We start from the raw sequence: 17,667 nt of genomic DNA, 5'->3' as shown, positions 1-17,667 counted from the left end.
ATAACATGTGCTTCGTTCCTCTAGAGTTTTAATTCAAACCACGATCTGTTTCCTGAACTTAACTAGTCGTTTTGGTGCCTACACTTAACTGTTGTCACCGTAGCTGTATCCCATCTAGCCTCAACCGCTGTTAAAGTGCCATTCTGACAATATGTATTTAGATCACTTTGTAAATGAAAGCTTTAAATAGCATGTTATACATCGTCCCATAAAATATACAATAACTTTCTCTCTAAAAGGGCTAACATCAAGGTTTCATAGTAATCACAATTATTTAAAAAGTATTTACTTTTTATACTAAAAGGTGCCATTTTATGCTGTCCTCTCTTTACTTCCTATTCCCATTTTCAATTACGATTTTTGTAAACTTACCACAGATGATTTGGCAAAGTAATGACTGGGAATATGGCAGCTTTCCACATTTCCCCATTGAATATCTTGGTCATCATGGCAATTGAGAGATCTGAAAAATACAAACATATAAAAATTTAAAATAAGATAAGATCCTTAATTAATCCCACAGTGGTGGACATTTTCAGTGATACTGCACCAAAAGGAAAGTGCAATGACAAAAGCATCAGTAAAAATGCAAGAATAAAGCAGTTCAAACAGTTAAGTATACAGACAGAAATTATAATAACACGGTGTTCACAGTATTGCACAGAGTAGTTATTGATATTGCATAATAAGGTGTACATTGATGTTGCACGTGAGTAAATTGTCACATATGGTGTGACATATGGTCTACTTGGAGCAGTGTTGATTATAAAGTCTGACAGCAGCAGGAAGGACGTGTGGTATCGCTCCTTCACTGCACGTTAGGGTTACATTTGAATACAAAATGTAACCTAAGTACAACTTCCAAAGCGTTAAAATATTTACTGTTGATAGATGGCTATGATTTAATAATAGTTTATTACCTACCCATTTCAAAGTCTGTGTAGGTCTTCTTCTTTGGCTTCCTGTTTTCTGGAATCATTAGTGCCTCTTCCTCTGAGCAGGCCAATTCAGCAGTGGTCGTCAAATCAGTTTTCAAACTCTTTCCTCTTATCTGTAAGAGATTAATATACAGAGGTAATTAATAATTCAACTACAATGTAATAGAGAAAGTCTAGGAACCTTTGAACACACAGGGGGTTGAAAAATAGAGCAACACATAAAAATCATGAGTGGCACTGCGCCTGCCCCAAATACTAGATAGATTCGGATTACAGGTGTGTAATTTGCATCATGCAACAAACTAATATGACAATAACATACCTGACTCTTTTCACTTGTTGATCAGGCTTATACACACAACTATTATTGTGGTATGATGTCCATCATCTTTGCATTGCCTTCTCTCCCAACTTCTGCCCACGTTTTCTGATCTTCCACTATACATCATACCAACATAAAAACAGACACACTATGTGAAAGCTACTATCAAATAATACTGCTCTTTTGTGAGGATGCAGTATTTTTAGTATTGCAAACTACTGTTTTGCAATGAACACGGTGTATTCCTGACATTTTGTAGAAGATGATATTCTTAGCAAGAACCACCTTTTTATAGGATAACTAGTGAAACAAACAAGCAAACAAACAACAACTAACAGTTTACCAAAGTTACCCTTGCTATAAACATGAAACAGAAAAGTACCAATCACAGGGTACCCCCAGGATCCTCCAACTTAAATTCAAGGCTTTTTAAGACCTTTTCAATAGCATTTCAAATGAAATTCAATGCCAACTTTGTACCCATTCCGACAGAAGTATGAGGGGAAAATGTCAAATCTGTGTACGTTTTAAACCCTAGAAAATAATTATGTACAAGTAGAATTTAATTAAATATAACATTTTATTTAAATTATCAGTCATATTTAATACATACGCAACAGCATTGTAGCACACACGGGTGTGTAGGCCTATTCTCTATTCTATTCCTATTCGACTTGTTTGTTAACAGAAAAGCCCCTCTCCACCGTAGCCTGCCCATGGGAGAGGAGCAGAAGGTTTCTGACGAAAAGCCCCGAGCTGTGGGTAGGGCTGACTTATGTAAGGATGGAGAAACACATCCAGCCTCTTCTCCAGGGGCTTGAAGGACAGGAACTTCTCATTCCTCACCTCCAGGGACAGGAACTGTGCAAATTGTTGAATGATCAGATCACCTAAAGAAAGAGTGAATGAAAAAGCACTTACATATATATAATAATCCAATCAAATGTACATGTGTTTCTTTTGTAAATTGTATGCCTAACGTCAGGACTTAATCTTATGTACCTGTAGCAACCCCGTCCAACTGCTTGTCTTGTAGAAACCTTTTGACTAGACACTTCATCTGGCCTTGACACAATTCAGGATCTGTATACATCATGGCCGGGTTAAGACAAGTCATTTGTCTTACAGTTGGGAAATTCAAAGGGCTCTTCTCTTGAATCTTCTTCACAATTTTGGACAGACCCTCCATGCATTCCTTTCTGAACTGGAGGTCGGAAAGCTCCTCGGTGGATCTACTCTGCTGCTGACGTTCCTAAGGATGAATGGGGACTAAATTAAGTAAATAGCTTCCTCTCCCTCCTCTTTCCTTCTAGCTAATCCAGTGAAGGGCTGAGTACACCAGATTAACAGGGACACTAGGAACAACCTGGTCACAACCTGCATTTCCTAAATACCTTTATTGCAGCCTCAGCTCCAATGCCAATATCAACAGCTCTTAGATGAACCCTGGACTGCGTGTCACTAACATCAAGCCGGACCAAATGCTGAGGTGTGGCATCATTGAGAAGTTCCCGTTTGATGAATCGCCTCAGCAAACTCTATGAAAAGACAAAAATATACATATTTTACAATACATATCACTGTAATAATGAAAATAAGCACTCTGAGTTTACAATGTTTCTTTTTTTTCTTCAGTATTATTCAATGAGACTAATTTTCTGACTATTCAAAATATTAGCATTTTCAATTAATTCAGTCTTAGCTGTAGTCTTAGCGTAAGTGTGAATGAGAGGAGATTTGACAATATGACACTAAAATGAGAAGATTCACCTCACCTTCAGCAGTTCAGCCAAGTCATTACCAATGAAAGGCAGCACAAGGTGTTACACTTCGACACACTGCCATGAAAAAGTGAAGCTTTGCCAGAATGAGAGGGTCTTTGGTTGCTGCGGCAATGGTATCATAGGAGGACGTCCCAGGGTTAGGAAGCTTTTTGGTGCTAACAGCTTCAACATACTTCATCATGTCTGGCCAGATAACAAGGGCCCTCTCCGCCACTGGGAGATTCTTGACCCAGCAGTGACCACAAAAAGGAAAAGCGAAGACTTTGGACTTTGTGAGATTACAGAAATCCTCCCTTCTTGCTGGCACGTTGTGGAAAATTGTATGCAGAGCTCTTAGGAACTTCCACATCCACATTTGACAGCATTATGGAGAGTATGCAGGCCACAACTCCCCACCACTGCCAGCTGAGCACCCCCAAAATGCTCTGCATGCTCCTGCTGCAGCATCTCAAAAAACGCCAATTGACATTGGGTCCATCCATAGACACATCTTCCTCAAGTCAAGGTCACATACACACTCCTAAAAGACATGAAAAGACAATTTTAAACAAACACGTATTATATACATAATAGTTATAATAATATAATATATAGCAGTGGTTCCCAACCTTTTTTCCTTGGCGCCCCCTCAACTCATGTCTAAGAAAAGCTGAGCCCCCCCTCCGAAACCGAAGTTGAGGTAACTCTCGAGATAGACCCTTACTTTCTTTTTTGATACAGAGGAGTTATCAGCACTTTTACGTTTCTCCGCCATGTTTCATTCATAAAATAGTGATGCCGTGGCGGCAGGAAAAACGAGGATGATAGCAGCTAACAGCTGACCTGATGACAACAAGGGTCACAGGTTAAGAGGCCCCGGAGGTTTGGCCTACTAAGTAGCCTGCCTACAATTTTAAGCGAGAACAAAAATACATAGTTTTTATACAGACTTTTGTATACATTATATATTCTAGTGTATTATCATAATTTGTTTAACGTGCAAATATTTTTTTTTTACCTCAACCTCAAACCAGATAAAGACTTGCGCACCCCCTGTGATCTTTGCCGCCCCCCTGAGGGGTCCCCGGACCCCAGGTTGGGAACCACTGATATATAGTATAAGTTATAGTAATATATTAATAGTGTGATTGAGGTTGGGGCCTCAAGGTTAAAGGGTTCTGTCTGAGTGGTGAGATACAGGGATGTACTTCTGGTAGGCAATCATTGCCGTCATTAATTCAATAACACTGCAGGAAATGTCCACTAGGTGGCAGCAGCGCATTATAAATCAGTAAGCTACGTGACAGAATTTCACCATCCAGTTTTACAACACATTTGCAAGGAGGTAAACACACGACAGTCGTACAGTTAAAAAAAAAAAGGCAAAATTAGTACACCAATATGAAAAAGTGGTCATATAAAAGTAAATTAATCTTGAAATAGCTATCCTCACAAGGCCAACATTTACAATATTGTTCCCTGAAGAAAAAGGCGACATCCTGCTAACAGTTAGCTAACGATAGTGCAGATACAATTCAGAAAAAAACTTACTTTGAAATGTTTGAGCAGGTCCACCGCCGTTGCATGACCCATAAACTGTGAGCCCAAGTATCTTGACTGGACGTGGTCGTTAACCCAGTAGCAAATATGAAGGTCCAACTGCTTACTTTTCGTCATCTTATTGAGGCTCTCATCAAACATGACCACAAACCTGTTTGCCATATTTACCTGGTCAGTCAGTTCTTTAGTTATAAAGGGAGCCAACCCGAATTTAGTTATATATGCAGTTTTGTTGCTTCCACACGAGAATGTAGCTGCAACCTCGGAGTCAGGAAACATGGTTTTAAAAATCTCTGTAATGTTCTCATTCGATGTGTAAGAGTGGTGCTCCGAGACTGTTTTGAGGACCCACATCACTTCTGCCTGCAGCGTTGGTGTCGAGCCACAGTACGATAGGATGTTCCTTGGCTGTGGTGGCAATGCTTCTAATGTAGCAATTTCTTCATTACTGCTAGCCACAGCAGTATCAGTAACCGAAGAGGTCTGCGGTGGTGCACAGAACTGCACAATTGGTGCCTGGTGCTGGCGAGCAGTACTACACGCTGTGTGTTTGGCACCCTTCATATGAGAGTCCAGGACTGTAACACCCATCGTCGCTAGCTAAAAAGCTTTTCGGCACCAACAGCAATAGGCCTCGCGGTCATTACCTGGCACAGACTTGACCCAAACGTAATTCGGATTCTGTGACCACAGCGGATTAAACCGACACTTTCCCATTTTAGACGACAAACTAGGCTAGGCTAACCGACACTTTTCCATTTCGGATGACAAACTAGGCTAGGGCATAACAAAATGAATTGTTTGGTTCCGGTACCCGACCAACCCGGTCAATTTATGTGCGACCCAAATTTATTTTATGAGCTTGGGGAAGAAATAATACAAACCTACACGGTCGTTCACAAAGACAATCCTTGTCGTCTCGTACAAAGGCACTGGTAACTTTTGCTGTTCTGAATAGTCGCCAGTAGGTGGCGAGAATGCAATATGCACAGCAAATATGTAATGTGTAGAAGGAGAGTAAGTAAGAGTTATTCTTTCTTTTACAATGATGGACATGTGTAATGTGTAGATTATTTGCCCAGAATCTGTGCCCTCCACGGCTCAAAGTACCCCGACTCCGTCCGCATTTGACATGCTGTTTCGTGCACAGCAATTTACTCATTTGCCCCCACCGAAAGTTGTACAGACCAAAAAAGACGAGCTGAAAAAATGGCATTCTGGGGAGCCTGCAGACCCGGGGAGTGGGCTTTTCTCTTCCAGAGAGCACAAACCAAGGCTCATTTTTGCTGACGGTAAGTGAACTATAATATTTTAATTATGGTATTACAGGGCGGTACTTGGACTCGAGACTTGGATACGTTTTTCTATGGACTTGGACTTGTCTTGGTCTCTGCTACTGGTCTTGCTAAATATGGCTTTTGGTCTCGAGCGAATCCTGGTGTCTTTATTATGTTTATAATATTATTGGAAGGAAAGTGAAACACAGCTCGAACGGGGATGTTGTTCGGCTTTTCACAAGTTTAGACAGCTAGCTAGCTAACGCTACGCTGACGTTTGCTAAATGTTAGCGCAACAGCGTTAGCCTTAGCCTGCTAGGTAAATATTACGACTGCCTTTGGAGTTTCTTATATCTGCGTCCACGTTGTCAACATAAGACCTGTGGCGTTAGCTCTCCTTTTGTACCATAATGTTATTGAATGAAATATTAAGCTTCACTCCTACGAGATGGGTGGGTTTTTGTTACGTTACACACAAAGCTAACTGGCTATAGTTACGTATGTACGTATGCTAGCGGACATTAGCTAACGTTGCCGAGCCAGCTAGCAACTTCGACAGTAGAGTTTCGGCGAGCTAACCACGACAGTATTGTCGCCCACAATCAACCTCTGCTGCTAAAAGCAGTCAACCTGCAGTGATATTTGAAATGGAGACACACAAATCGTGCCTTTTCCCGGAGATCCTGGCCATTATTTTAAGGCATAAACCAACCATAGGGGTACACTAACAGTGGTCACTTCTTTTCTACACTACATCTGGAGTGAAGCTATATTGTCATTTAGTTGCTCAAATGCTCAGTACTAGTACCTAGCAGTGGTAATAGTAGTGGATTGGTGTTTGTATCAGTTCTAACACTGCTATTATGAGGTATCACCATCGTCATTCTGTTTTCTAAATTTGTACTAAAATGAAATGTATAAAAGAGTCATTAAAATATTAAACAACTTTAATATTAAATAACTGACACCATTTTGTTTTTTTGTATTTTCAGATGCTAACAAATTGCCTTTGGTACATCACAAACCAGCAGACTGTGATACGTGATGCGTCTCACCATGACGGAGATGTGATTCCTGTTCCACCATGCTGGAGCTTTGAAGGATGCAATGAAATGAAGAGAAAGAAAATTAAGGAGCAACCCATGTGTGCTGCCTTTCTGAAGAATCACTACCAAGCCCTGTTGTCTTTGTGTGACCAACCATACATGTCCTCAACTGATGCTTGGAGAGCACTGAAGGAGAACCTTTTCAGTCTTGCCACCTGCCTTCGCAACTATGCGGAGTACCTGAAGAGGAAGAGTGATACTACATCTGCAAATCATAGCTCAAGCAAACCTGTCAGAGTTGTATCTGAGAACATTTCTGTGACACACCACAAAAACACCCCGAGGTGGCTGCAAGGTACCAGTTGCTGGACAATGTTATGTGTCAAACAGATACTCTAACACCTGTGCTCCTGGATGAGACTGTACACCTGGAACCGTTTGCAAGTTCATGGCACAGATTTGACTTCATCAACAGAATCCAGCTGTCTGTACCTGTCGATGTGCTGAAATACCAACCTGGGCGCAGCAAGACTGGCATCATCTTTCTGTGTAAAGTGGAAAGGAGAACACAGGACGAGCAGCTGACCCAGACCACTCTAGTTGTCAGTTCTCTGCAGCCATTTCTCCCACAGTATCACACCAGGTACATGAAGAAAGAATTAAAGAGGAAGGTAGCAAACGTGGCTAGGGTGACACCAAGCATTGTAGAGGCAATTTATCAGGAAATCTCCCATGATTCTTCAGCCCCATTGAATCCTCATGAACCAGCGCATCCAAGTGGCTCTCCCGGGAGAGCCTGGCATTACTCTCGACTTGCGCACCCTTAACAGTCGTCCTGGTGAAAACTTTGAGGAATTCTTCTCTAAGATGGAAGAAGCAGTCAATAAAGTCACTGCAGCAGATGATGGGAGACATGGCACTGCCCACCTGTCACAGTGGTTGTCGCTAGAGGATCTCATTGAACAGGTGAAGTCCAAATGCCCTGAAGGAACCAAGGTGTCCAACAAAGCCCTTGTGAGATTGCAATTTGCACCACAGAATTCCTACACCCGGAGAGCCTTGAACTTCACTTCACGCTTTGAACTCAAGTACAAGATCCAGCGAAGACCGCTCTGAGCATCTCACCCTGATGCACACTTCTGTGCTGCACTCTTCAAGTTCTTGCGTCTACGCATGTATCAGCTGAGTTCAGACATATTTGTCTTATTCATCGACGATAAGGCCAAGATCCCGGTTGGAGAACCAGGGGAGCCTGTGTCCACCGGTGTCCGAGGTCGACATTCAATCTCACCTTCAACCAGCCAACTGGCAGCACTGGACCATGACATGACGAGCAAGGGATCCATCACATCCACAGTATACATGCAACCTAATGTCCCTAGTCAGCCAGAGGGTTCATGGTACAGTGGCAAGGTAAAGATCGTGGTGCAGGACTCTGTCTTCCAAAAGTCTACAGCATACAGAAATGCAGCAGCAACAGTAAGGCTCGCACAGGAAGACCCTTCAGGATGGAAACCAATCCATGTCAAGTACAGTGATAGTGGAACAGAACATCGCACCCTACTGGTCAAAGTTCAGCTCAGTCTGATCACAATATTTAAGATGCTAGAACTGGACATGCTCATTGCCTGCAGAGCAGCTCCAGGCCAGAGCTGGCAGAATCCAGTTAAGAGGGTGATGGCTATACTCAACATCGGCCTGCAGAACTGTGCATTGGAGAGAGACAAAACAGCTGAGGACATGGAAAACCTGCTAAAGAGGTGCAGTTCTATGGCAGAGATCCGCAAAGCTGGCGAGAAAAACCTACAACTTGCTGAGGCTTGGAGTACTTCAGTTGCGCCAGTGCTGGACACAGTGGCAGGACGCTACAGTCAGCTAAAGTTGAAGGGAGAGCCAATCACGATCATAAATGCAGTCACAGATGCAGAGGAAGATTCTGTCATGCAGGTTATCTCCACACTCTTCCCAGCAATCAATCCTGCAACAGTGACCAAGCAACAAGCAGACAAGGATCCAGCATTCACTGAGTGGGTGCAGAAACACTGCCGGCAACGCCAGTATCTGTTTCAGGTAATCTTATTTTCCCTGTGTTTTTCTGTTTTTATGTATAACTCGTAATGTTTCTTTTATTATATATTGGCTGTAAAGGACTTTGAGCTGCATTCCATGTATGAAAAATGCAATATAGCTAAATAAGTCTCTTTCTTTCTTCAGATATGCAAATGTGATGACACTGACTGCTGTTCAGTACCAGTCCTCCCGCCTGAAAGGATGATCTGGCTTCCTGACCCAATGCCTGATGCCTCTCGTAAGAATTTTTTTATTTTTATTTTGTTTTACTTTAACATTCACTACATTGTAAAGCAAGCAAACCTTGTGGATTGTGCTTTAGCCTAATATTTCACCTGTTCACATATTCATATTACACCCACAGCTGAAAGCAAAACACTTTAATACATGTTTGTGTTGTGCTTTATTGAAATAGGTGACCATTACTTGACTCTGGCTGAGGTTATGGGCAAAGACACAGTTGACGCCCATCGACCTTCTGCCCAACAGTCCCACAAGAACAAGCATGCTATGTGTGTTGACTTCTTCATGTCAGACGCACTGGAGAAGCAGCAGAAAGAGTCCAGACTGTTTACTGCCCAACACGCACGGGCAGTAGTCGGCTGCATGGAATGTTCCAAACCACGAGTTATCTACTCAATGCGGCTCCTCTCCTCTAGCCACCAGGCCACACTAGCAGAGGCACTGTCAGATGACAGCATGGACTACACCTGTGGGAGTCACATCCTGGAGCCAAGACATGTTCTTGCATCAACTGTCCAGGTCAGGCTGGCTCTTTCATGTGGGGATCCCGTAGAGCTGGCCTACTACCGTGCACCTTTTCGGAGGCAGGATCTATGTGCACACTGTGGTGGGCCTCAAGGCAACACGGTGGAGCGCGAGGTGCATTCAATGTTACGCTGCATGAATTTTTAATTATCCTACATTAGTAACAGTTAACTTTGTTACGGTATGAAATTAATCCTAGGAAAGGCAAAAAACATAAGACCTTTGTAACAAAATCCAAGACTTTATATACCAAATTCAAGGCTTTTAAGGCTTTAATTTGAGAGTATCAAATTTAAGACTTTTTCAATGCTTTTAAGACCCCCGCGGGTACCCTGCAATCAAATTATTGTGATATTGATAATTGTATTGATCTCAAAGTCAAATGTGATTCAATATGTCCATCGAGCGTGTTTAGTCCCTGTTAAAGCCGATTATAAACCGCTAATGTCAGTTTTATGTAGCTAACGTTAGCTAGGCTTATGGTCAATTTAGCTTCAACAAAAAGTAAAACAAAGTTAAGTGACTGGACAGTAACTACATTAAGCAAACGCTAGCTTGCCAGGTAAATTGTTTTTATTTAAGTAATCAATGTTAGTGATAGATCAGTAAGAAAATGATGGTAACAGGTGACGATGCTCATTGGAGTGTTTTGAAGGCTAACGTTAGCCAACGAAAACGGGCACCATCTAGTAACTGATGTTTTATGACCGTTGGCGCTCCAAACCCCGTTTTCAAAATCAGTTGTTAACCAGATTTAATGCCGAGTGTACAGAAACGAACCAGTCTTACTAGCTAAACTGTCCTAAAACTTATTTTACATAGTGTCATTTTGGTAATAAGCAGGGTAAAAATAAAACATTATAATCACAATGTAATAAATATGAACGTTAGCCTGCCATTAGACGGCCCCTGAACTTCTTCACCTTTTTTAAATATGATTTAACGTTAGTTGGCAGATTAGCTAGCTAGCTAGCTAGCTAGCTAACGCTACATGCAGAATTTACCTTTACATTTTGATTATATAACAAGTCTTCAGCTTTAAATGTTGCCAGTTGAGGTTCAGTTCCATTTAAGCCAAAAAAAATCAAATTAACCGATATGAGCAAAGTATGACTGGGGTGCAGCACTCAGTTACTGTTAGCTAGCTAGCTAGCTAAAATTAACGTTAAGGGATATCGGGTAACGTTCAATTAGCTATCTAGCAGCCTAACGTTAGCTAACGTTACTGGCCTGTACTGCAAATGACATAGCTAACGTTAACTTTACATTCAGATTCAGTCAGATTAGTACATAACTAGCTAGAGCTCGGATATTTTAATTTTAAATTAATGTAAGAAAGGGCGGCTAGTTCGATGTTAGCCTGATCTAACGGCTCTAAAGTTACTTTAAACCATGACATGGCGTAACTTACTTACACATTCTGTTATTTGTCAGATGAACACCAACTTCCACATGAGAAAACGTCGAAATATTTGTATTAACGTTACGTTAAGATGAAATAGTGCTTACCATGGCAACGAAGCAGTCTCCATCCTAACCCTTCTAGACTAAACTTTTTTTCCTTCCTTTATCGACTGTGGCGTGAATATGTTCCTGGGCAGAATTCAGATTCACTGTCCATCACATCAACAGTGAGTGTACACAGTAAAGACATCCAGACGCTCAATAAACGATGCTTCCAAATAACCCGCGAACAACTGAGGAACTTCTAATTCATCTCACACACATAGTTAATACGTTGCTGCGATGTATACACAGGTTTCCTGTTGACAAACATTACAGGGTGCACATTACCAGGGGCAGAAAGCCAGATTGGTGAGCTGGTCCGCTACTGCAACAACTTTAAGTATTGAAGCTTTCCTTACTGTTTGTATAACTGCTGACTCAAAACGTGATTTTAGTTGGATCTGTTTGTCTGTCTTTAATTTTGCAGTGTTACTGTGATATATGTATGGCTATAATTATCGTTTTAGGCTAATGTAATAACAAATGTTAGCAGCAGGGTTACCCCTGAGTGTACCCCTATGGTTGGTTTATGCCTTAAAATAATGGCCAGGATTTCCGGGAAAAGGTACGATATGTGTCTCCATTTCAAAACATCACTGCAGGTTGACTGTTTTTAGCAGCAGAGGTTGATTGTGGGCGAGAGGGCAACAACACTATCGTGGTTAGCTCGCCAAAACTCTACTGCAGCTGTGTTGGCAACGTTAGCTAATGTCCGCTAGCATACGTACAGGCTAACTATAGCCAGTTAGCTTTGTGTGTAACATAATAAAAACCCACCCATCTCGTAGGAGCGAAGCTTAATATTTCATTCAATTAAATTATGGTACAAAAGGAGCAATAACGCCACAGGTCTTATGTTGACAACGTGGACACAAATATAAGAAACTCCGAAGGCAGTCTTAATATTACCTAGCAGGCTAGGCTAACGCTGTTGCGCTAACGTTAGCAAAACATCGGCGTAGCTTTAGCTAGCAGTCTCGAGTCCGGACCTTTAACAGTCTATGGTCCGGACTCGAGTACTACAGCCCTGACAGGTAGATATCACTTAGCTGAACAACTGAACAAGCTGCAACTTTTCTGATCGATACAATGGGAGCCTGACTCTTGCATATGACCCTAATCTGCCCTTGAAGCCATAACCTCCGCCGGGATTTGGCAAAAGCATGCTTCCCCCTAGGTATGTTAACCACCAGGCACCCATCACTGGCTCTGTTTGTGCAATTAACCACGCAACAACTCCTTGGCATTTTGACTTACGCTATGCTGCTACTACTACTACTACTACTACTACTACTACTACTATTAGCTACACAAAACACGTCTTCTTTCTGCCCCCCGGTTGCGTGCGCAAGCAGTGATGACCTTGAGTAGACAGTGAGTCTAGACAATATAAGAAACACTCGGTTACAATAATAAGACGCCCAGATGCTCATTAAACGATGCTCCAAAATGACCCGCGAACAACTGAGGAACTTGTAATACATCTAACAGACATAGTTAATACGTTGATGCGATGTATAGATTTCCATCATAATAAGACGTCCAGACGCTCATTAAATCATCGTGGTGACGTACGTGTGCTTACTGGGTACAGGCATCTTATAATCCTTTAAATGTACGCGTGTCTAACAAGGTCTTGTCTTGCAGCTACTTTTCAAACTTAATTTAAATTGGGTAAACATCCAGACTCAGTATTTCTGGGAATTATTTGCGTACAGGTGTAGATCGGAAAACAAAAACAGTTCGGAGAAGTTGAGTAAGGGCTTTTGTTTGAACACGTGTCTTTGAAGAGCATTAAATGACTTATATAACTTAAACTCACTACAACTAATCCACACGTTACAAACACTATCCAAACTGCTCCAATCCTAACCTTTACATCTCATGATCACGTTTTAGTTACTTGGTTTAATAAATTACTTTTTGCATTCAGAGTCGTGTCATCCTTTGTTGCCAGATAACACATGCTAATTCAGTTATTGTCCAATAGAAGGTCCCGCTTAAATGACTATTTTGAACATATAGTCAAACCTTTTAGTAGGCTCTATGTCTGCCAATAAAATATCATTAATCTTATTTCCTATAAGCAAATTAGGCTTATAATTAATAATACATTTCTGTCTTTCTTCTCCGTCTCTGAATTGTATTTTCTTGTATTGTGATTTTAATAAAACAAATGATATATTTGTGTAGCCTACCCTCACTTTCATTTTTACGAGGAAATGGAAAATGTAGTCGTTTTAAAAAGAGAGAGAGAGAGAGAGAGAGAGAGAGAGAGAGAGAGAGAGAAGGCGTTTTTCTAGGCTTACCTTCTATAACTGTGCTCAGAATCAACGTAAATGCCAATAAAGGTATAGTGTTGCTTTTGGAGAAACACGGTGTCCATAGTTGCACGAAGAAGCATCCATCCATTCCATTGATTGAGTTTTCCTCTTATTATACATCCATATCCAGCATATGTCCCTGCAGCTGCTCGAGTATGGCTGATGATGCTCTCCCGACGTCCAGTGTTGCCAACACCTCGCCTGGGCGTGTCCAACGGTAAATTCAGAGGGTCAAAAAATATGAAATCGCGAATTATTTTCTAGACGAGTCACGGTTAAGTTAGTGAGAATGTTGCAATTGATAACCGTTTAGACTCTTAAATTAACGTTATAAACTCTTAAATTAACGATTTTAGCCACACAAAGCCTATAGTTGGCAGATTTCTGGATGTTATATTGCTGTATCCCTGAAGTAGGCTATATTGTTTATTTGATGAAACCTGCGATGAAGTAACCTTTTTTTTTTTTAAAATACATTTTTAATGCTTTGTTTGAAAATTGTCAACATAAAAAAAAATAGTAGTACAAGCATAAACGTAGGCCTTTGCCAGAGGAAAACAATGAAGCCAAACACATGTAATACTATAAATAATACACATTTACAATAATACAATATGAGACCACAGAAGAGTACACGATAAAAAAAGGTTTTCATGCCTCCCATTGTAAGGGGATCTGATAACAAAAAATTAGATAAAAGGTTTACCAATATTTAATCATAAATCTTATTTTTCTTCTTGCCAAATTTCATATCCATACATGCAGCTCTAGAAATTCTAAACCTTCCTTTGTTGCATTTAAAACGAGCTTGTATCTGTGGATTTTAGTCATCATCAGTGGGGGTTTCACAAATTGTGAAGCTGATTTATATTTGCTAATTATATTGCAAATAATATGTTGGATTCATATTAGGATATTTTAATTTTCTTGGAAACTTTCAAAAAAATTACAATAATTTGGCAGCCCCCCCTGCAGTAACTCTGAAGACCCCCTAGGGGCCAATAGTAGTGTGTGAATGCTATTGAAGGGTCTTGCCTACAACTTTCGTGGGTTCCATAATAACGCGTCCCAGACCACCTGTTGAAGATCTCTGCTGTCGAACATTCTAGCTTTAGCCTCCCTGCTCCAATCCTCCTGCCAATTCATTTCCGTCTACTCCTATATGGGCTGGAATCCAGATGAATTTCACTATTACTCCTGCTTTGTTAATCCTGAAAACATTTTGGGCTATTTCTAACACAACAACCTGTCTGGTATCTCACTGCATGTTTTTGAAACTGGTTAATGCACTGTTTGAAACTGATCCTATTAACACTTTGCTTTGGCTTATTGTTTTGTACCAACTCAAGGGCTAAAAGAATGGCCAACATTTCTCCCGTAAACACTGAACATTAGAGGTGTTGAAATTAATCAAATAATCGATGCATTGAATCGTGGACATGGACGATGCTGCATCGATAATCGGCAGGCTCATAATCGATTATTTCTGTTTACAATTTAATGTAGGCCTAACAACATTTCTGTTTACATATTCTGGTATGTTTTGCACATTCAGGAAGTGCCATGTGCTCAGTGCTGTAGTTTTAATATCCAATTTATTTAGTATTAGAGCACTGCAGAATGTTTGGTTGTTGAAGCTTGAAAAGCTATGAATTAAATATCCTATATGGCTTTAATAGAAAAATGTATTTGACGCATCGTGATGCATCGAGATATCGAATCGAATTGAATCGCTGACATGATAATCGTAATCAAATCGAATCGGGAGATCAGTGAAGATTTACACCTCTACTGAACATTATCACTGACTCTTTTATTTGACATATTATTTAATTCTGGGATAATGAATGCAACGCCTACTTTATTAATATATGTTTTTGATGCATCAGTATATATTTTAATAAACATAGAATAATGTTCCTCTAAATATCTAATAACCTAAATCTTATCTATACTTTTCTCTTTTATACACTCTAAAAGGTGGATATCTATATTATACTATTCTATCCTGTTGCAACCAACTGAACTTTGTAAAAGCAGTGTCCAAGAGTCCAACAGTGATCAGAATGAATGAATAAATTAATAAATGAAATATTGGCTTCCTCTAAGACATTGCGATTGATGTTAAACAGAAATATGTTAACAAAGACAATGCACACAGCTTGACCATAAACAGGCTAGTACAATATACATATTGCTCTCAAACAAAGCAAACATTGTGAATGGGTTGCTGTAGGAACCCAGCGGTACAAAGTTCTCTGTCCGAACAGTTCCTCATTGTCCAGAAAGTGTAAACAGATTGTCCGAGGGTAAATCAAAAAGAGGTGTGTTATTGAAGAACAGTGTATCTCTGCCTGCCACTGCATGAGGGAAACTGACTGATCTGCAATCCGGCCTCAGATATTGCCTTTTTTGTTGTTGCTTAATTTCGAGTAAAAAAAAAAGTTGCATTTGTTGCAGTTAGGCATTAACAACCATTTCCTCAGTTTTCTTCAAATCTATATTACTACATTAAAAAAGGTTCTCACGAGGGATGGACTGAGGGATTTTGGACTCATGACCTCAGTATTTCTAAAATGTAGTATTTTTGCATACAGTTGATGTTTTGTGTGTATAATCTTCAACTCATCAGATCTCCAAAGTAAGTATTAACTATACTTATACAGCTGTCAAATAAATGTAGGGCTTAATGGAGTACAATGGATTTGCCTCTGAGATGTAGTGAAGTAGAAGTATGAATTAGCATAAAATGGAAATACTCAAGAAAGTGTAAGTAGCCTACCTCAAAGCTGTACTTAAATACAGTAAATGTTGTTAGCCTACTTTTCACCCCTGCACTTGCGTGGTAATATCTATAAAGCTGTACCATGTTGAATGATCTTTTAATTACATTTTAATATTAGAATCAACTAGCTGTAAATGCAGTGGAATAAAAGGTACAATAAGTTTGTTTTCTTCCTGTCTTGGCCTTTTGTCCACAGAGGGAGAGTTGACATATGTTAGAAAGATATTTCAAAAACAATTAGAAGTAGAAATGTGCTCATTATTTATATAATTTCTGCTTTTATTCAGCCAGTGATTTCAGTTTCAGTGATCATGTCCTTTTGACCCATCCTGCACGCTTCTCTATTTTCTCTGTCTTAACCGCATCCTGATGGAAGCTGACCCCAGTGTCTTCGTCGTGATTTTAAGCATTGTCCCAATTTCCTTCTTTTCCTAACAACCATATACCTACAATTTAGCAAATCATACATACCTTATCCATCTCAAACATGTAAAGCCTAAAAACAGGTTGTCTTTTGTCTTTATAAACACATTTATTTTAACAAATTAGGGCTTTACAAGTTATCTTGTGGCTATAATGTGACATAACGGTGGCATTGTAGAACATTTATAACAAACTTTATCACCATCTGCTGGCCACTTAACACCATTACATATATTATCATAGCACAAAAGAACTCAGCCAAAAAGCATCAAATCAAATATAATAAACATGTAAGCTGAACACGACCATCAGAAATAGAAATACAAATTTGACCTTTACTGCTGTATGCCTTTGGTCAATAGTAGAGTATTTTGAATCTGTGACTTCTCTGTATGCTTGAAGATCCATACATTGATTTAGAAATCAGATTTTAAGCTTGCCCTCTAGTGTCACATAATAGAAGGCTTGAAAACGATACATCAGAGTCACAGCTATCAAAATGTGTGGCCCTGTCTGTCTGAATACTATGGTAGCTTCATGTTTGGTAACAGCTATCAAAATAAAGCATGTAAAGTAAAAAAGTAAAAAAGACTATATCTGATGTGAATGTTTGCTTTGGCCACACAGAATCTGATGAGTTACAACACACCATGTAACACATAAATGAAATATTTCCTGTATGTATAAGATAGTAAGTAAATAAAAAAGTTATAAACACAACAGTGGTGGACTCAGGCTGTCTGCGGGGCAGGGGTGAAAAAAATATAAAGGGCACTAGCATGCGGCGGCAGCACATTATTATCTCAATTTTAAGGCCACCATAGAGGGCACTTTATCATGTTTTATCTGCCATAGGGGCTTCCAAGAGGGCACCTTTGCGGCGTT

General features: G+C 40.1%; 1 protein-coding gene and 1 long non-coding RNA gene across 7 annotated transcripts in view; both read right to left on the bottom strand.

Moving 5' to 3' along the window:
* LOC118495577 overlaps positions 1 to 1,527 on the bottom strand; it is a 2,210-nt gene extending 683 nt beyond the window's left edge. For all 3 annotated transcript variants that reach the window (XR_004898031.1, XR_004898030.1, XR_004898032.1), the window contains exons 1-3: positions 1,261 to 1,527; positions 925 to 1,051; positions 373 to 463 (exon numbers count right to left, since the gene is read on the bottom strand). This is a non-coding gene — a long non-coding RNA (uncharacterized LOC118495577). The remainder of the gene's footprint in view (positions 1 to 372; positions 464 to 924; positions 1,052 to 1,260) is intronic.
* Positions 1 to 13,744, bottom strand: part of si:ch211-214p13.3 (nectin-3) — a 44,599-nt gene extending 30,855 nt beyond the window's left edge. For all 4 annotated transcript variants that reach the window (XM_036004151.1, XM_031295434.2, XM_036004152.1 and 1 more), the window contains exon 1: positions 13,560 to 13,744. In XM_036004151.1, coding sequence (XP_035860044.1) covers positions 13,560 to 13,662 — 103 coding nt within the window. In that variant the 5' untranslated portion in view covers positions 13,663 to 13,744. The remainder of the gene's footprint in view (positions 1 to 13,559) is intronic.
* Positions 13,745 to 17,667: the final 3,923 nt, after the last annotated feature.

This window comes from Sander lucioperca, chromosome 8 (genome assembly GCF_008315115.2).
Source record: "Sander lucioperca isolate FBNREF2018 chromosome 8, SLUC_FBN_1.2, whole genome shotgun sequence".
Classification (NCBI taxonomy): Eukaryota; Metazoa; Chordata; class Actinopteri; order Perciformes; family Percidae; genus Sander; species Sander lucioperca.
The sequence above is the reverse complement of the archived record's forward strand: the minus strand, read 5'-3'. Positions and strand labels throughout refer to the sequence as shown.